General features: G+C 34.1%; 1 protein-coding gene across 6 annotated transcripts in view; it reads right to left on the bottom strand.

Moving 5' to 3' along the window:
* Nucleotides 1-21,021, bottom strand: part of ECT2 (epithelial cell transforming 2) — a 59,667-nt gene that overhangs the window by 29,699 nt on the left and 8,947 nt on the right. For 4 of the 6 annotated variants that reach the window (XM_073232075.1, XM_037003188.2, XM_017666599.3 and 1 more), the window contains 7 exons: nucleotides 20,536-20,609; nucleotides 19,700-19,830; nucleotides 19,446-19,561; nucleotides 19,285-19,347; nucleotides 17,741-17,963; nucleotides 7,951-8,084; nucleotides 2,249-2,368 (listed from right to left, as the gene is read on the bottom strand). In XM_073232075.1, the coding sequence (XP_073088176.1) occupies nucleotides 2,249-2,368; nucleotides 7,951-8,084; nucleotides 17,741-17,963; nucleotides 19,285-19,347; nucleotides 19,446-19,561; nucleotides 19,700-19,830; nucleotides 20,536-20,609 (861 nt within the window). The remainder of the gene's footprint in view (nucleotides 1-2,248; nucleotides 2,369-7,950; nucleotides 8,085-17,740; nucleotides 17,964-19,284; nucleotides 19,348-19,445; nucleotides 19,562-19,699; nucleotides 19,831-20,535; nucleotides 20,610-21,021) is intronic. The other 2 variants (XM_073232076.1, XM_073232078.1) reach the window with 1 other exon arrangement.

Here is a 21,021-nt window from a genome sequence, read left to right on the forward strand (position 1 = left end):
TTAATATCAGCCATTAGAAACTATAATCTATAACAGGGGTTAACAAGCTTTAAAGGGCCAGATGATAAATATTTTAAGGCTTGCAGGCCATATGATTTCTGTCACAAGTACTCAACTCTGTCCCTGAAGAGAGAAAGCACAGACAATACATAAAAATTGAGTATGGCTGTGATTCAATAAAACTTTACCAGAACAAGAAAAACTTTACCAAAATTTAAAACTAGCCAGACTGGTCTATTGATTACAGTTTGCTAATCCCTGCTCTATAAAACCCCTCTACTGTTATACTAACATACTATATATTTGTAAAAATTTAGAAGACAATTGAAGTTTTCTAAGATAATAAAACATATTCAGATTATAAAATGAGATGCCAAGAAATGGCATGCCCTAAAATTCTGAGACTTTAAAATAGAAATTAATCAATAAACTCTTATACCAGAGGTTCTCAACCATACACAGACGCCCGAGGACAAGTTTTTAGTAGGATCTGTGAGATTAAAACTATTTTTATTACAATACTAAAGTATTATTTGACTTTTTCATTTCTCTCACAAGTATTCAGTAGCGTTTTTTAGAGGCTACATGTGTGATACTGCAAAACACTGAATTCAGAAGCAAATACTAAAACAGTCACCTCTTAAGCCAGGTAGAAAAAATGAAATACATCACTCTTCTCACAATGTTTTGGAAATCAATTATTTTTCATAAAGAATGTTATTTATACTACCATGTGATGAGTTATTATTACTTTAAATGTCCTTATTACCCACATACAAAAAGATAGAACCTCATTTTACCAAAAAATTAACTCAGAATAGATTACAGACCTAAATATAGAGGTAAAACAAAACAACTTTTAGGAGAAAATGTTTAAAACCTTAGTTTAGGCAAAAATTTCTTAGATATGACACCAAGAATACAGTATATTAAAAAAGTGGATAAAAATTATACTTTTGTACTTCAAAAGATAGCATTAAGAAAATGAAAACAAGCAACAAGAGACTGGGAGAAAATATTTGAAAAACACATAGCTGACAAAGCACTTTAACTAGAATTTATGGAAAAGTTACAATTCAAAAAGACAACAACCCAAATCAAAAAATGGGCAACAGAACTAAACACACATTTCACCAAAGAGAATATACAACAAATGTTCAACATCATTAATCACTGGGGAAATGCATATCAAACCCCAATGAGACACCACTTCACCACATCCTTGAATGACTATAAAAAAAGTACTGCCAAGAATGTGGAGAAATTTGAACCCTTATATACTATTGGTGAGAATGCAAAATTATATAAAAGCCTGGCACTGTCTCAAAAATTGTAAATATAAGACTACCAATATGACCCAAGAGCAATACTACTCATAAGTATCTAATGAAGAGAAATAATAGCATGCCCACACAAAGACTTGTACACAATGTGCATAGCAACATTATTTGTAAAAGCCAAAAATAAAACAACCTAAATTTCTATCAATTGGTGAATGCATATAGAAATATGCAATAGCCATATAATGGAATATTATATGGGGATACAAAGGAACAAACAACTAACATGCTATATCATTCATGAAACTCAAAAATATACCATATTAAAGTTAGACATAAGACACCACATACTATATGGAATAAACATTAGTATGGGCTGTTTTGAAAAAACTGATCAATTTTGCTCAAGCACCACAGAGGGAAAATTGGAGGAAATAAGGCTAAACTACTTTTAAGAGTTCAGCTTAAACCTGCCCAAAAAATTACTTCACTGTGAGACTGATACCTAAAAATCATGGACCTTTCCTCAAAGGATAATCATTAAAAGGGGCTAACATTTTCTTACATGGTTTTGGTATTTATCTGACTATAACAAGAACAATGAATGAAATGATCTCTAAGTGTCTTCCACCTTCACAGTTTTCAAACAAACTGAAGCAAAACAAAAACATAAAACCCAAGAGGAACAACAGGAAAATAAATAGTGCTACCAACTACATGTGTCTATAGAAAAGACTCTCACAGGTCTTAATTCCTTATTTTCAAGATTAATTGAAATTTAAAAAAAAAAGGCAAACAAACTAATAAGGCACTGGATCAAGGGAACAAATGATTCAAAAGAATAAATGAGGGAGGGAGTAAGAAATTTTAGGTACAAAACTTATTTATCTAATCACAAGTACCTGAAAAATCATAATAAATATAAATAATCCAAAAAGAATTACTACCAACCTAATGCACAAATTTACCTTTATTTTAGTGTGCACATCAAAAATATCTGGGATACTACCAAAAATAGTCTTAATCTCTTCTGGTGCAAGGATAGGCCCACCGCGCTGTCCTTCTTCCTCCAATGGTACTTGAAATAACTAAAATGCGGAACAAAAAAAGACTAGGTTAGTTAGGAAAAAAAAAAAAACTAACACATAGACAGTGATAAGAAATGAAATGTTGATTAAAAATAAAAAAGTCATTATAAAAAAAATACCTCTTCCTAAATTGAAGACCTTTTTTCTCATAACATTTTCTATTGTATTATAACCTATTTATTTATGTATTTGTATATGTGTGTATATATACTCTTAAAATTAAATGTTATGTTAGAATCTAATAAAAATTTATCACTCAGTTCTACAAATCATTAAAATTTTAATATGACACAGAGTTATTTCTACTCTTATTGAAGTTACTAAGAAAGAAAGCAATAAACAGTTATTTCTAGACATATACTTAGTATTAAGTATTAAATGTTTTGAAATGGTAGCATGGAAACTTGGTTTAGGGGAGAAACTGAATTTGAAGCTAGAAGACTGTTGATGATGATGCTTGTATCAATCTAAAAAAGCAAAGGAAAAAACCCTTCTAAAACTAATAACTGAGTTCAGCAAGGTCACAAGATACAAGGTCAGCATGCACATGCACACACACTCTCACATGCACACACACTCTCACCATGCAGATCATTGATCACACACTGATCACACACTGTACATTCTGTATTAGTAACATACAAATGGAAACCAAAATTTAAAAAGCATTTCATTTATAATAAAAGATTAAAATACTTAATAAAACACATATATGATACAGAAAACTAAAGAATGCTGATGAGAGAAATCAAAGACTTAAATAAATGAAGACATATGGTCATGGATTAAAAGACTCAAAACACTAAGAACATCACTTTTCCTCCAAATTGATCTATGAATTTAACCCAGTTCCTATCTAAATTCTAGACTTTTCACAGATAAAGAAAACCTTATTCTAAAAATTTATATGGAAAGGCAAAGGAACTTTTTACTATAAAGCTGCAATACTCAAGACTGTGTTAATGGTAACAGGAGAAACATACAAGATCAACAGAACAGAATAAAGTCCAGAAATAAGTTCACACAACTATGGACAACTAATTTTTGACACAAGTGCCAAAGCAATTCAATGGAGGAAAACTAATCATTCAACAAATGGTACTACACCACCATCGGCCACAGGCAAAATATGAACCTCAGCCTAAATATAACACTTTAAACAAAAAAGTCATTCAAAATGGACCATCAGCCTAAACAAAAATACTAAAACTATGAAACATGTAGAAAAAACCACAGGAGACAACCTTGTGACTTAGGCTTAAAGAGTTTTAAAATATGAAATCAAAAGTATGACTTTTCTATAAAAAAAACCCTGATAAATTACTTCAAAAATAAAGTTTCCCTCAGCAAAAGACTCAGACTGAGAAGACAGACTATAAACTAGGAAAAAATATTTGCAAATCACATCTGACCAAGGACTAGTATCTAAAATACATGAAGGACTCTCAAAACTTAGGAAGGAAACAACCCCATTAGAAATGGGCAAAATCTTGAAAAGTTATTTCAACAAAAAATATATAGATCTACAGATGTCAAGTAAGGGCAAGAAGAGATGTTCAACATCATTAGCCATTACAGAAATGAAAATTAAAGCAAAAATGAGATATCATTACATACCTATTTGAATGGCTACAATAAAAACACTGCTGATAACATCAAGGACTGATGAGGATCTGAGTACCTGGAACTCACACACTGCTGGTGGAAATGCAAAATTATATAGCTCCTCTGGAAAAGGATTTGACAATTTCTCATAAAGTTAAACACAACTTACCATACGATCCAACAACTCCACTCCTAGGTTTACCCAAGAGAAATAGAAAATTATGTTCACATAAAACCTGTACACAAATGTTAACGGCTCTCTTCATAACTGCCCCAAACTAGAAACGACCCAAACGTCCTTTAATGTGTCAACAGATAAACTGTGGTACATCCACACAATGGTACACTATTCATCAATAAAAAGAATCGAAATACTGATATACACAACAAATTAGATGAACCTCAAAGTCTCAAAGAAGACAGCCTCAACAGATTATATACTACATGATCCCATTTATATGACATTATTTAAAAAGACAAAATTATAGTGATGGAGAAGAGATAATGGCTGCCAGGAGTTGGAATTAGGAAACTATGTAACTTACAAAGGAAGAGTACCAGGAGATTTTTAAGGATTGAAATGTTTCTATCCTGATTGTAATGGTGGTCATACAAATTTTCTCCTGTGTTAAAAATTCATAAAACTATACATCAAAGAAAAAGTCTATTTTATTGTATGGTAACGTAAAAAGTATAAATTTTGAAAAGTCGATTTACTATTTAAGGTAAAAATAATAATGTACTGTTCAGTTCTTAATATATGTAGAAGTAAAATGAATGACAGTAACAAAAGCACAATGGCCAGGGGGGTGAGAAACAGAAGTTTAAAAAAAAAAGGTAAAAAGAAAATACTTTACTAACAGTAAGGACCTACATGAAGATTCCAAATTGTTACTATTTTGAAGAATGCCTACAATCTTAACAGTCCTTCCATTTCTGCAAGTATTGTGAACCCTACCTACTGAAAACTAAAACTATACCAAAATAAGAAAAACCTCTTCCTAAATACATCAAGAAGCTAATAATAAAGTAAAGTATCTTCAGAGGTCAGAAGCTATCCCTACATTTTTAGTTGAACACTAAAGACAGCTTTTACCCCAACAACATTGGCCTCAACTGATGAAAGTTGAGCTTCACCTATACAAGTCTCAATGGGCACAAAAGACCAATGTAAAACCTGGTTTCTAATCTACTATCAACTTCAGTAAAGTAAAAAATGTGCATAACCTGCAACCCAGAAATGCTAGATTTTTACCCAGAATATGTTCTCAAGGAGACATGAATAAAAATATTCACAGTAGCATTGATAGTAATAGTAAAATACAAACAACACTAAAATTTAAAGTAACTCCAATGTCCGTTAAAAAGAAAAATTAAATAAACTGAAATATTCACCCAGGAAAATGAATATAACTACATGTAACAAAACAGATGTGTCTCAAGAACATTTCTATCAAGAGAAAAAAGCAAGTCATTAAAAACACACAAATATAGTTACATTTATAAAGTCCATGTTCCTACACATGTGATAGATCTGCAAGGGAAATGATAAGCAAAAAACTGCAAATAATTATCTCTGAGGTGAGGGAATGGAATGAGATTGGAGAAAAATACAATAGAGTATATTTATAAACATTCATTTATCTAGTCAACATTTAATTAAAAACCCTGAACAAGATTATTCAGACAACTAAAATACATAGAGGTTCATTAAAACCTCTCAATAGTCTTAAGACATGTTAAACTACCCTAAAATAGTTCTGCACTTGCTTTAATTCCCATATAAAATTACATAGCCAAAAACTACTGACTCTACATTTCCAGTATTTCTCACATCTATCTTCTTTCCATTTTCACTGATAACATCTAAGAAATTCAGGTCCTCAAAATCTCTAACCAGGACTGGTGAAGTAACCTCCAAATTGATCTCCTTACCTCCACAATTTCCCCTCTTCAATACCTCCTTAAAGTGAACCAAGTTTATCTTCCTAAAATGCAAGTTAGATCGTATCATCTTCCTCTTCTCATCAAAAATTATTCTATTCCCAACAGATGACAGAGCACACTAAACAAAGGTCTTCTCTGGTCTGGCACAGGCAGTCTAATCTCAACTCTCACTGTTTCCACACCTCATTCCCTAACCCACTCGAAACTCTAATTACCCTGGACTACTCATAAAACCTTGAACGATACACACTTTCAAATATCTATATTGTTTGCACAATCTCAAATGTACTTTCCACCCATAATATTTGTATATACCAATCATACTCATACTTTAAAGTTCACTTCAGTTTTTGTCTTCTTTATGATGCTTTTCCCAATGTTCAACCCACTGAAAATCCCAGCCTAGCAGCCTTCCTAAATTGGAAGAGTGGTAACTTTCGCCTCACAAATCTCTAAATACCTTAACTAAACCTCCTCATGATGATCATATCCTTCCACTTGGTATTATAATTACATGTGGATGTTTTATCTCCTCTCCAGTCTAAGCATCTTTAAACAGAAATTCTCTTTAACACCTGACACAATATTTTTATTAGTAGACACCCAAGTGTTATATAGAAAAAGCTTCTGGATATTTAATTTGGAGGCTAAGTTAAAATTAAGTTATTCCAAATCCAATTTCAAAAAAAATAAAAGGAACATATTAGTCCTAAAATAAACATTAACTTTTGTAGAGAACACTATCATAAATTTAGACCATAATCATTTAAATAAAACGATAGATGAGTTTATACTAAGCATAGTGATATGAAACTGTTTATAATCTAATAATGCTAAGAGCTTTGTTTTAATGGAATTTTAATGAATTTAATTGATATCCAAATTAGAACTCTGAAACTCCAGTGCTTTTACCATAGCCTGAAAGGATTTACATTTCTAGGCAATAAATGCCACAGAAGGAAGTACATGAGCACAGTATATGCCAAAGGGACTTTCTGCTACTCAACTCCATTTTGGCTGACAATAAAAACTTCAACAAGAAGCTCATCTAGGATGATTTCCCTTGAAGAAGAGTGACTTAAAACAAGTAGAGTTTAATATAGCAGAGGGCCTTATAAAACCTTGACTACTGATAAACAAATTAACTACGAAGAATAAACTCTTCATGAATACCAAGAAAGATGTTTTTTTCCATTTCTTACCTATGAATTTTATCAATGGTACAAGCAACTAAAGCTATTATATTGGACCTTAATGAGTTACATCAAGAATTTAAATAGAGATCAGCTAAAAATTAAACCAAATCAGAAACTACCTATCATTTTTCTATTTAAAGGCAAACTTGTTGGTATTTATTTTCCTGACAAACTATCTTCTTCATTACCTAAAACAAATACATTTTCCTTCTTCAGATACTACATTAATGTCCTATTATTTCTTTCATAACCTTGAATTTGTTTGTTCTTTAACATCTTCAAACTCATCCTACAAGAACTCATAGGAATTATTTTTCTTCAGAAATAACTTAAGAGTACATTGTAATATTGATAAGCAATGCATTAACATTTATGACTAACAACTGTATATTTGAAACATGGAAGCATTACTGAAAAAAATTACTGATATCCATACTGTTTTGCTTCATTGTATTGCTTTTTCACTATGTATAGTATTAAAGAAAGCAATGACTTTGAAAACCAGTTACCCATCACTTCTAAATATAAGTATAAATGCAGTTATCGTGACAAGGAACCTGCAAAGTACTGAATTAAACTCAGTCCCCTCTAAGATTATCTACTGAGGATCCTTTGCATTTTAAAGTCACTATGAAAAATAGGGCTCTTTCTGCATAAACAAAAACTACTATTACATTTATGGCCTGTCCCTAACAGCAGTTTTTGTCACACATTTTCATTTTTAGTATCTGTGTTCAAATTCTATGCTTATATAATTTTCTTTTAAGTAGTAACATCTTAGATTTTTTGCTGAGGTACACTGGAATAAAAATCATTTTGCAACCAAACTCTTACCTGAATAATTGTGGCCAGTATATTTACATAATTACTTTCAGTCTGATAGAGCTCTTTTGCAACTTGCCACCTTGCAGACTGCTCTGAAGGAACCGGAGTGGAATTTTTAGACTTAGTGCAACTCTTTGGTGTTTCTAAAGGTAAAAAGGAGAAAAGATTTAATGGAAGGTAGATGTAAGTACCAAACATTGTACAGATTTAACAGGAAAATAAAGAGAAGGATACCGACTCTTAGAAATATACCACCTGATAGATTTTCATTAAAGTGAAATTTCCTCACAGGATAAGGCCAGTAAAAAATGGTCAAAAATGATCAATGGGTCAAAACTAATAAACATTCTACATTATATTTTGAAGACTATACTCTTCAAAAATGTCAAGATGTTATGATAAAACCAAAGAAAGATTGAGGAACTATTCCAGATTAGAAGAGATTAGAAAGAGATAACATAAAAACATGTCACCCTGGATTGGATCCTGGACCAGAAAAAAGATTTTTATTTTGCTAAGAAGGACATTAGGATATTAGTGGGATAATCGGTAAAAATTAAGAATAGATAGTAGCATTTATGTTAATTTCCTAATTACAATACTTGTACCATAGTTATATAAGAAATGTCTCTGTATTTTGGGAAATACACATTTAAGTATATAGAGATAAAGGCATGTTACATCTGTAATTTACTCTTAAACAATGCAGATATATTTTTTAAATGTGTGTGTAGAAAAAGAGAGAAAAAGAAAATGAATGAATGAATGCTAATTTCCATTTGGGAAATCTGAGCAGAGTGTACTAGAAACTGTACTATTTTTGGCAGTTTTTTGGCAATCTGAAATTATTTCAGAATAGCTGAAATAATAAATTGGAAAGCAACATATAAAATATTTTAAGTTGAAAAAGGAAGAGGTTGGATGCTTAAAGATGGCAGCATGAAAGTTGGGACAGAAACCTACTCCCAAAACCATATATAATGTGAAAATATAGCAAATACATCTAATCCTCAAAGAGCAACAGGAAAGAAGACTGCGGTAGACTGCCTATACCTGGAGAAAACAGCAGACCTCAAGGAAAATGGTAAAGTACCAAAGGCATGATCCAGTGGGACCCAAGCCCTTCCCTCACCCCAGCTAACCAGCAGGAAGAAGAGAAAGGGAGCAAGGAGGGGGTGTAGGGCTAGGACTGCTGACACCTGGCCCTGGAGATCTGCTCTGAAAGCATGAACCTACATTACATGGTGCTCTGGAGATTAGTCGGGTCAGAAAGCTTAGACAGGCAGAATACTTAGAGACTGAGATTCCAACTGCTTGTGGAAAACACATATCCACAACCGGCCACTGAGGGGCAAAAGAAAGGCGGGTAGTCTGAGAGACTTCCTAACAGCGAGAGGGCTGCTTAAGGGGCAAGGATTGCTCAGAGCTTTCTACTCAGGAGAAAGGACAGGTGGACAAAATTACTCAGGTGCACACAGCCCAGCAGGTTGGGAACTTTGAGGATCTTCAGGCACTCCATCCCCCTGGCTGGCTACACAGCTACGAGCCCCTCCCTTCCCATACACAGCCAGCTGCACCTTCCTCCCAGCCAGCATGAGCTAGCAAACTGACTACACCTGCCATTGTTCCAGGCCAACCAGAGGGCAGCCCCGCCTACAGCAACTACAAGTGCAAAGCACAGAGGCTTCTTGTTGTGCACTCGACCCACTGGCCCTGGCAGTAAAGGCAGGCACTGCAGCGGAAAAGCAGGAAAGAGCTCTTTCCTCTGCACAAGCACCAGCACCACTCATGTGCAACCACCACCATTGCACCAGGAGTTGAGCAGCTCCAGAGAGTAGAGCTTCTGAGTACTAGAGGGCGCCACATACAAGTGTGAAACGTCAAAAGAACCTGGTTAAAACCAAAATCCCACAAACACCAGAAAGAGTGCCAAGTGAAACTGAACTCATCAATCTTCCTGAAGGATATTTCAAAATAAAAATTATGAACATGCTCACAGAGCTAGAGAAAAATATTCAACAACTGAGAGAGGAATTCAAGAATGAGGTTCAAATGTTGAGGAATACAGTCTCTGAAACGAAACATACAATGGAGGGATTTAAAAGCAGATTAGATGAAGGAGGGGAGACAGTAAATGAGATAGAAATGAGAGTACAGGAATACAACCAAGGTGAGGCTCAGAGAGAAAAAAGGATCTCTAGGAATGAAAGAATATTGAGAGAACTTCGCATTGTAGGGGTACCAGAAGAAGAAGAGAGGGAAAAAAGGTATAGAAAATGTCTCTGAGGAGGTAATTGCTGAAAACTTCCCCAATCAGGGGGAGGAGATCCTCTCTCAGGCTATGGAGGTGCACAGATCTCCCAACACAAGAGACTCAGGGAAAACATGAAGACATATAATAATTAAAATGGCAAAGATCAAGGATAAGGACAGACCATTAAAAGCAGCCAGAGAGAGATCACATACAAAGGAAAACCAATCAGACTGTCATCAGACTTCTCAGCAGAAACCTTACAGGCCAATAGGCAGTGGCATGATATATTCAATGTAATAAAACAGAAGGGTCTCAACCAAGAATACTCTACCCACTAAGATTATTATTTAAATTTGAAGGAGGGATTAAACAATTGCCAGATAAGCAAAAGCCAGGATAATTTACCACATATAAACTGTCTCTACAGTGATTTTGGAGGGACTGCTATAGATAGAAGTGTTCCTAAAGCTAAATAGCTCTCACCAGAGGAAATAAAACCACAGTAAAGAAAGTGGACCAAGTAATTACTAATCACATGCAAAATTAAATCAGCTACCCCAAAAGTCAGTCAAGGGATAAACAGAGTACAGAATATGATACCTAATATATAGAGAATGGAGGAGGGAGAAAAAAGAAAAAGAAAAAGAACTTTTAGATTGTGTTTGTAATAGCATACTGAGTTTAGTTAGGTGAGACTGTTAGATAGTAAAGAAGATAGCCTTGAACCTTTCATAACCACGAATCTAAAGACTGCAATGGCAGTTAACTACATGCCTATCGATAATCACCCTAAATATAAAATGGTCTGAATGCACCTATCAAAAGACATAAAGTCCCTGAATGGATAAAAAAAAACAAGACCTGTTTATATGCTGTTTATATGAGAGTCACTTCAAACCCAAAGACATACACAGACTAAAAGTGAATGGAAAAAGACATTTCATGCAATTAAAAGGGAGAAAAAAGCAGGAGTTGCACCACTTGTATCAAACAAAATAGACTTCAAAACAAAGAAAGTAACAAGAGACAAAGAAGGACTTTATAATGATAAAAGGGCCAGTCCAACCAGAGGATATAACATTTTAAGTATCTATGCCCCCAACATAGGAGCACCTACATATGTAAAACAAATATTAACAAAATTGAAAGGGTAAATAGAATGCAATGCATTCATTTTAGGAGACTCACTCCAAAGAACAGATCAACCAGACAGAAAATAAGGAGACAGAAGCTCTGAACAGCACATTAGAACAGATGGACCTAATAGACATCTATAGAACTCTATACCTAAAAGCAGCAGAATACACATTCTTCTCAAGTGTATATGGAACATTTTCAAGAATAGATCATATACCAGGCCACAGAAAGGGACTCAGTAAATCCAAAAATATTGAAATTGTACCAACCAGCTTCTCAGACCACAAAGGTACAAAACTAGAAATAAATTACACAAAGAATATAAAAAAGCCCACAAACACATGGAGGCTTAACAACATGCTCCTAAATATTCAATGGATCAATGACCAAATAAAAATAGAGATCAAGCAATATATGGAGACAAATGACAACAATAATTCAACACTGCAGAATCTGTGGGATGCAGCAAAGGCAATGGTAAGAGGGAAGTATATAGCAATACAGACTTACCTCAAGAAAGAAGAACAATTCCTTATGAACAGTCTAAACTAACAATTAACAAAACTAGAAAAAGAGGAAAAATTGAGACCCAAAGTCAGGAGGATGGACAGAATAAAGATTAGAGCAGAATAAATAAAACTGAGAAGAATAAATCAATAGAAAGAATCAGTGAGAGAGGAAGCTGGTTCTTTGAGAAGATAAACAAAATAGATAAACCCCTAGCCAGACTTATCAAGAAAAAAAGAGTCTACACACATAAAGAGAATCACAAATGAGAAAGGAAAAATCACTACAGCCACCAAGGAAATACAAAAAATTTTTAGAGAATACTGTGAAAAATTATATGCTAACAAACTGGATAACCTAAAAGAAACAGACAACTTTCTAGAAAGATAAAATGTCCAAGGCTGACCCAGGAAGAAACAGAAAATCTGAATAGACCAATTAACAGCAATGAAATTGAACTGGTAATCAAAAAACTACCTACGAACAAAATCCCTGTACCAGATGGCTTCACTGCAGAATTTTATCAAACATATAGTCAAGACCTAATACCCATTATTCCTTAAAGTTTTCAAAAAAGTAGAGGACAAGGGAATACTTCCAAAGTCATTCTATGAGGCCAGCAATACCCTAATAACAAAACCAGCAAAAGATATCATAGTAAAAGAAAATTACAGACCAATATCCCTAAACATAGATGCAAAAATAGACAACAAAATATGAACAAATTGAATTAAAAAACCAAAAAACCAAAAAACCAAAAAAATTCATCCATCATGATCAAGTAGTATTTACACCAGGGATGCAAGAATGGTACAATATTAGAAAATCCATTAACATCATGCACCACATAAACAAAAAGGACAAAAACCACTTGATCATCTCCATAGATGCGGAAAAAGCATTTGACAAAATTCAACATTCTTTCATGATAAAAACTCTCAACAAAATGGGTATAGAGGGCAAGAATCTCAACATAATAAAGGCCCTATACAACAAACCCACACCCAACACGTTACTTAATAGCAAAAAGCTGAAAGCTTTTCCTCTAAGATCAGGAACAAGACAATGACACCCACTCACCCCACTTTTATTCAACATAGTACTGGAGGTCCTAGCTACAGCAATCAGATTGACAAGGAAGAAGTTAAACTGTCACTGTTTGCAGACGACATGATATTGTACATAAAAAATCCTATAGAATCCACCCCAAAACAACTAGAATAACTGAATTCAGCAAAGTTGCAGGACACAAAATCAATACACAGACATCTGTTGCATTCCTATATACTAACGATGAACTAGCAGAAAGAGAAATCAGGAAAACAATTCCATTCACAGTTGCATCAAAAAGCATAAGACCTATTCCCTGAAAACTACTAGACTCCCTTAAGAGAAATTAAAGAGGACACCAATAAATGGAAATATGTCCTGTGCCTATGGATAGGAAGAATTAATATTGTCAAATGGCTATCCTGTCTAAAGCAATCAACAGATTCAATGCAATCCCTATCAAAACACCAATGGCATTCTTCAACGAACTAGAGCAAATAATTAGAAAATTCATATGAAACCACAAAGACCCCAAATAGCCAAAGCAATCCTGAGAAGGAAGAATAAAGCTGGGGGGATTATGGTCTCCGACTTCAAGCTCTACTACAAAGACACAGTAATCAAGACAATTTGGTACTGGCACAAGAACAGACCCATAGATCAATGGACTAGAATAGAGAGTCCAGATATAAACCCTAGCATTATATGGTCAATTAATATAAGATAAAGGAGCCATGGATATATAATGGAGACATGACAGCCTCTTCAATAGCTGGTGTTGGCACAAGTGGACAGCTATATGTAAGAAAATCAAACTGGATTATTGTCTGACTCCATACACAAAAGTAAACTCGAAAAGAATCAAAGCCCTGGATGTAAGTCATGAAACCATAAAACTCTTAGAAGACAACATAGGTAAAAATCTTTTCACTATAAACATGAGCAACTTTTTCCTGAATGCATCTCCTCAGGCAAGGGAAACAAAAGCAAAAATGAACAAATGGGACTACATCATGCTAAAAAGCTTGTGTACAGCAAAGGACACCACCAGCAGAACAAAAAGTCATGCTACAGTATGGGAGAATATATTTGTAAATGACATACCCGACAAGGGGCTAACATCCAAAATCTATAAAAAACTCACTCACGTGCCGTAACACCCAAAAAGCAAATAGCCTGATTAAAAAATGGGCAGAGGATATGAACAGACAGTTCTCCAAAGAAGCAATTCAGATGGCCAACAGGCACATGAAAAGATGATCCACCTCACTAATCATCAGGGAAATGCAAATTAAAACCACAATGAGATATCAACTCACACCAGTTAGGATGGCCAACATCCAAGACTAGAAACAACAAATGCTGGCGAGGTAGCAAAAGGGAACCCTCTTACACTGCTGGTGGGAATGTAAATTAGTTCAACCATTGTGGAAAGCAATATGGAGGTTCCTCAAAAAACTAAAAATAGAAATACCATTTGACCTGGGAATTCCACTCCTAGGACTTTACCCAAAGAAAGCAATATCTCAGATTCAAAAAGACATATGCACCCCTATGTTTATCACAGCACTATTTACAATAGCTAAGATATGGAAGCAACCTAAGTGACCATCAGTAGATGAATGGATAAAGAAGATGTGGTACATATACACAATGGAATACTATTCAGCCGTGAGAAGAAAACAAATTCTACCATTTGCAACAACATGGATGGAGCTAGAGGGTATCGTGCTCAGTGAAATAAGCCAGGTGGAGAAAGACAAATGCCAAATGATTTCCCTTATTTGTGTAGTGTAACAACGAAGCAAAACTGAAGGAACAAAACAGCAGCCGACTCACAGACTCCCAAGAAGGGACTAGCAGTTACCAAAGGGGAGGGGTTGGAGAGGTTGTGGGGGAGGGCAGGAAGAAGGGGATTAGGGGGTATTATGATTGGCACACATGGTATTGGGGGGTCATGGGGAAGACAATGTAGCACAGAGAAGACAAGTAGTGATTCTGTGGCATCTTACTACACTGATGACAGTTACTGCAATGGGCTATGGAGGCAACTTGATAATATGGGTGAATGTAGTAACCACACTATTTTTCATGTGAAACCTTCCTAAGAGAATATATCAATGATACCTTAATAAAAGAAAAAAGAAGAGGTTGTTCTGATTTCACAACAACAGTAACAGAAAATTTTTCATATATATATGAAGGAAGCCTCCCTCTAAAAAACCCAACATCAACTGCATATTGTTTGTTAATTTAAAGTATCTTATAATATAAACCATCCATTTCAACTCAAAGTAGAAAGAAGATACATTATTATACTTTGTATTTCAAAAAAATTTGGAAGAAAAAAAGAAATTTTATAAAAGCTAAAATATATTTTTACTTTCATTGTAGTTAGAATACTTCTACTTTATATATTGAATCCCTTAGTATCAAGTTTTTCTGTACAAACAGGAATGTATAACAAGCAATAATATCACATAAAAGATATTTAGTCCCAGCATATAAACTTTTACTCAATAATAACTAATTTAAACATTATTAAAATAATAATGTATATTACAGAATTTTAAATGCTTTTTAAAGATAGCAAACTTCAAAGAATTTCCCATTTGCCATACACTATAGCAGTTTACTCTCACCAGATCCAGGATCTTCGGCCATAGGAGACACTTCAGGGAGAAAAAAACTGACAAAGACTGACCTAATTAAAGTATTATGTTTAAGCAGAGAACTATAAAATGGGGATTCTATTACATAAAGTGCCAATTTATTAGTATAGTTGTCATTTCTGTTTTCTTTAGTGGTTCTTCTGTCCCCTAAATTGCATATTCAAGCTTCAGTCCTTTATAAAATCAGCTTTTACCATCCCATGCCTATTGCAGAACCAGTAAATTCTCAGATCTACATTACTAATCATTAAGCCCCACCAATCACCTAATCACCCAATCAGTCTTACAGATTTCACCTTTTCCAAATGCCTACTGGACCTTTAAATACCTCAATTTGAGTTGAATTTCTCTAAAATACACTATTTTCCTTCAAAATATTAACTTATTTTTGCCAACGTAATGTTTCTTCTATTTAATAGTTTGCCATCATCTCTTCTCATTCCCTTCCTATCACTCCATTCTCAGTATTTCTCTACTGCTTCTGACTTTTCTTTCCACCAATTACCAACCCTTCTTTACCTCATGGCCCAAGTCATTGTAGATTACTTCATGGTCTGATCTCTCTAAACTGCCTTCCTTCTAATCATTCTTCAAAATAATCCACTAAGGTTACCTATGAAATCAATTACTCTGCTGCTCAAGAGTTTCTCAAGTTCTTTGTTGCTGACAAAATACAGTTCAGCATGCCAGTCCAATTTCAAAGTCCTCCAATATTAGGTTCCAGTTATCCTTTCTAATTAACTATTACTGTTTCACACTCCAAGCAAATTGACCTATTCACTTTTCCCTAAAAATTTTATTTGTATACTGTTATCTGTATTCTTGTTCCTCTATACTTTCAAATACACCTGTTTTCTGGGCCTAACTAAAGAATATCTACCTTTAAGAATATTACTGAAGAGCATGACACTACATGAGGTTAAAGGTAGGTGAGGAAGGACTACACAGGAACCTGGAAGATATACAAACCCACTGAATGACTTTAAGCAGAGGAGTGGCAGCATCTAATTTATATATATTTTAGAGCCCTCTCTAAGTGCTGCATGTAGGAAGGCAAAATGGATAGAGACCAATTAGGTGACTATTGCAATCATATTAAAAGACCCTTTTTCAGAAAAGGCTGCTAAAGGAAGAGTGGCAAAGGAATAGAGTTGAGATGGGTAGACAGAAGGAAGAGTTCTAATTTGATAATGTTGAGTTTAAGATGTGTCTCAGACATGGACAAGGAGGTATCAAGTAGGCAGTTGGACAGGGAAAAGACAAATTTGGGAGTCATCACCATATAAATGTCTTTAAAGCCATGGAATTAACTGAGATCATTAAGGAATAATACAACAGAGAGGAAACAACCCAGGAATAACATTTAACATTTAGGGCTGGAGAGAGAAGTCAGGCAAAAGAGAATGAAAAATTAGTGATAGACAAAAGCCAAGAGAAAAAAATGTATCCAGGAAGGATTAGCTGTTTGTGTTATGAATGCTGTTGATTGCACAGAAACTGCCAGTCTTCCTAGCAAGAGCAACTTCGTGCAACTCAAGTTCAGTTGGAGTGAGTTGAAAAGAAAATGAAAAGCAAGGAAATGAGACAATGGATCATCAACTCTTTGAAAAGTACTCATGTGAAAGGGAAGAAATGAGATATTATCTGGAGAGGGTCATAGGGTCAAAGGGAGGTTTTGTTACTTAAATCTATTTGTGCATGGACTAAAAAAACAAAAACAGAGGAAAAATTTGGTGACCAAGAGAAAAGTGTTAATTGAGCCTTCCCTTATCAGTTAAGAACAAAGTAAACTCATCCTCCTGTGAGTTTATTGTTCCTCTTTTCTCCATGTCACAGTCTGTGATCTTGTTTGTAGCCAGTGTTAAGAATTTACTCTTTCAACAGCTGTATCGCTTCCTAGCTGTGTGAACCTAGACAAGTTACTTCTCTAACCTCAGTCTAGTCATCTCTAAAACAGGGGGTAATAAAACCTATCTTATGAATACATAAAGTATGTAAAGCACTTAGCAAACAGTAGGCAATCATTAAATGGAAGCATTTTCATGTGCCTTTTCTCCTCAGATAGAAAAAAGGTAATTAAGGGCAAAACCTTTCAAATTCACTCTAGCAGGAATTTATATAATAATCATCATTCCATTCCACTAAATTTTAAAGATCAATTTTTAAAAGAGTGAATTACCTCCATAGTTAATGCTAGACTCTGGTGTGTTGGAGATATCAAGGAGTGACCCTATAGAAAGGGAATGTTCAGCTGACGGGCGCTTACGGGGAGGGAAAGGTGACATGTCTGTCTCTCTTGAAAGCTGAGCAAGTGTCTCTTTTAAACGACGTCTTTTGCGATTGCTGTTTGGGGTATTTAGAGAAAGCAGTGACACTGATTTCTTGAGCTCAGGAGTGTTAGCCTGCAATCAAAAGCACAAAAGCTCAATTTTACTTCCATGGTTCTTTACTGAGACAGGAACAAAAGAAAAATACATTACGGATCTGACAAAATCTGGGTTTTGCACAATAATTTTACAGCTATATACTCTGCCAGGTAATTCAGAAGCTTCATAAAACTTAATAGTCAAGGGACCACTGTAATTGTCTAACCCCTAACATCTCATTCTTTTTCTTCACAGCACTATCACCATTACATATTCATCTGTAAGCTTGTTTACTGCCTATTCCCCTGTTAGGCCATAAACTCCAGGAGGGCAGGGACATTCATATTTTGTTCACAGTATCCCTAGCATTTAGCATACTGCCTGTACATACTGCTCTCCAGTATTTGTTGAATACCACTTGATTTTCAGAGCTCTCTCCCAAAATCTAAGGCATATTTTTTAAACATTATGTTAAGAAACTTACATTGAGAACAGAAAAGCACAACACCTATTTAGATTTTAGAGCACAATAAATCCACACCTCATGTTCAATATTCCATTCAAATTCAAGCCCAAACTGAAGTAAATCTTTCCTTAAAGCCTGATTCTATTATCTCTATGCCACATTTTGGTGAATGATACCCCTCTTCACCAAATCCAGCATGAAGGTTGCATTTTCCTTGCCTATATTCTACTACCAGAGTCATTTTTTAAATGACATCTCTTTTAATATTCTTCAATGGCTCCTAATACTTACAGGATAAAACCCAAACTCTCTAACATATGAGAAACTGTTGATCTGCCCACCTACCTCAAGTGAGCTTTACCTGTTGGCATTCTTTCCCATATGCTTCTCTAAAGCTGTATCAAACTACTTGCTGTTTCAATGTACTTTCATACTCTTTCCTGCCTGTCTAACCTGAATGTCCTACCAGATTAGCCCACTAAATTGGCTCAACATATATTTGCTCTTTTCAATCCTGCCTGAGTCTCACAGAGTGAAACTAGTTAGAATATTTTACTCAGTTATAGCACACACCATTTTACACTATAACTGTGCATCTGTCTTTCGGTTAAGGTTCTAAGTTTCTGAAGATAGGAATGTTACTGTTCATAATGGTATCACCAAGAATTAGCACAGAATGACACAGTAGATTAAAATAATATGCATTGCATTGAATAGTTTCCCTTAAATCTACATAGACTATTACTCAATATCCAGTTGTTTGTTTATTCTGAAACTCCTAAACATGGTATAAAAGATGATCTGTATGCTAAAACCATGCTCTTTCTAGATAGAAAAGTGTTATCTTTGTACAATTGAGTTTACAGAATAAATAAGGGACAAAAAAGCTACCTTTTCATATAAATACATAGTTTCTCCAGCTCGGGCATCCATTTGAATGCTTCCCCAGAACCACTAAGTGAGAGAAAGAACATTTTAATTAAGAATTTTCCTTAACAGAAAAACTACTAGTAGTTACTTTTTTAAAAATCAATCTTTCTAGAATTACTTACCTCTTGCTTGACAACATATAGTTTCTTTGAAGGCTCAAATGGAAGTTCTTTTACTATATTCTCTTCAACTATAAGGTGAGTGCATCTTTCATCTCCAACAGGTAAATAGTTACCTCCTAAAAGGAATGCATACAAACATAAATAAGTCAAACTACTTATAGCCAAATCCAAAATTTTAAGGAAGCATATTCATTAGGAGTGACTAAGCAGGAGTGGGAAGTAAAATATAACTTGTACATTATGCCAAATTCTACCTTGCATTTCAGTCATTTCCTCCATATTGGTTTTCTCTTCATCTGAAAATCCCAGGAAACTTAAAATGCAATCTTGAAACGGAGGAACTTTAAATTCATTTCTAAAGTCATCAACTGATGCACAGAAATCCCTAAAAAAAAAAGTATATTCTTTTAAAATCAGCTTTATTTAAACTCCATAAATTAGGTATATCAATTTATAAATCTCCAGTAATTCTCAAGGTTTAAGCACAATTCACTTGTTGAAAATATTTTACATTTATGTTTACAAAACCTTCAGTTAAAAAAAGAAAAACTGATGGATCTCATCTCCCCAGAAATAATCTGACAAAATTTGATCACATATAATCCTAACAAATTTTAATTCCTGCTCTGTATAAGAAGTTTTATATGTATTCCAGGGATTCTATAATTTCATGAAATCTTAAGTAATGATGAAGTACAATAGCAAGGAATTACGAGGTTGGAAAATTTAACATGGTTATAAATTACAATCACTACTTAACATGTAGACAAACATAAGAAAAAGTAAAATAATCCAAACATCCAAATCCATTAGGCATTAACAGAAAATGTTAATTATTTTCTAATAATTTTAGAGAGTTTATGAAAAAATTTCACAAAGTAAAAAGACAACACAGGTATCTTTCACTTTTCATTTTTTTATAATTTTTTAAATAATTTTGCCTCACCTACACTTCATCCCCTTGGCTACCCGAAGACTGAATTCATTACTATCTATAAATACTATCTATAAATTTTGGGTTTTTTACTCTTTAGCTTTATAGTTTGTTTATTAATTTGAATAATGAATTACTGAATTGTTAAATACTTACTGTTCATTCCGCCTTTCCCAAGCTTTATAAATCCATTCTGGCTTCATAATTGGAGTACCCAGGCTCACAGCGATCTACAAATATGAGCATTAATTTTGATGAATTTTTGCCTTAAATAACTGCATTCTTGGAAGTTCTAACAATTACACAGCACTTATTTGCAGTTTTAGATGATTGTTCATCTACTTTGTAACAAAATATAAAGAAAAATTAACAGAAAAGGCTATTTTTCAATCATGTAACTTAAGTTAAAATAACTTTAAAACAAGTTCCATGATGTTCAAACTGTTTTCTTATTTTATTTTAAATAAATATCTGACGTTAAGTTCATCTTTATTGCATTTCTATTTCCTTAGAAGCACTGACACCCCCCCCCCACAAGATAGCACTACAGAACATCTGTTTAATTCACTAAAAACTTCAATATGAATTGGGAAGCATATCTAACAGGAATTCAACATTACTCTAAAATTACCATTTGCTACA

Source organism: Manis javanica, chromosome 3 (assembly GCF_040802235.1).
Source record: "Manis javanica isolate MJ-LG chromosome 3, MJ_LKY, whole genome shotgun sequence".
NCBI classification, from domain to species: domain Eukaryota; kingdom Metazoa; phylum Chordata; class Mammalia; order Pholidota; family Manidae; genus Manis; species Manis javanica.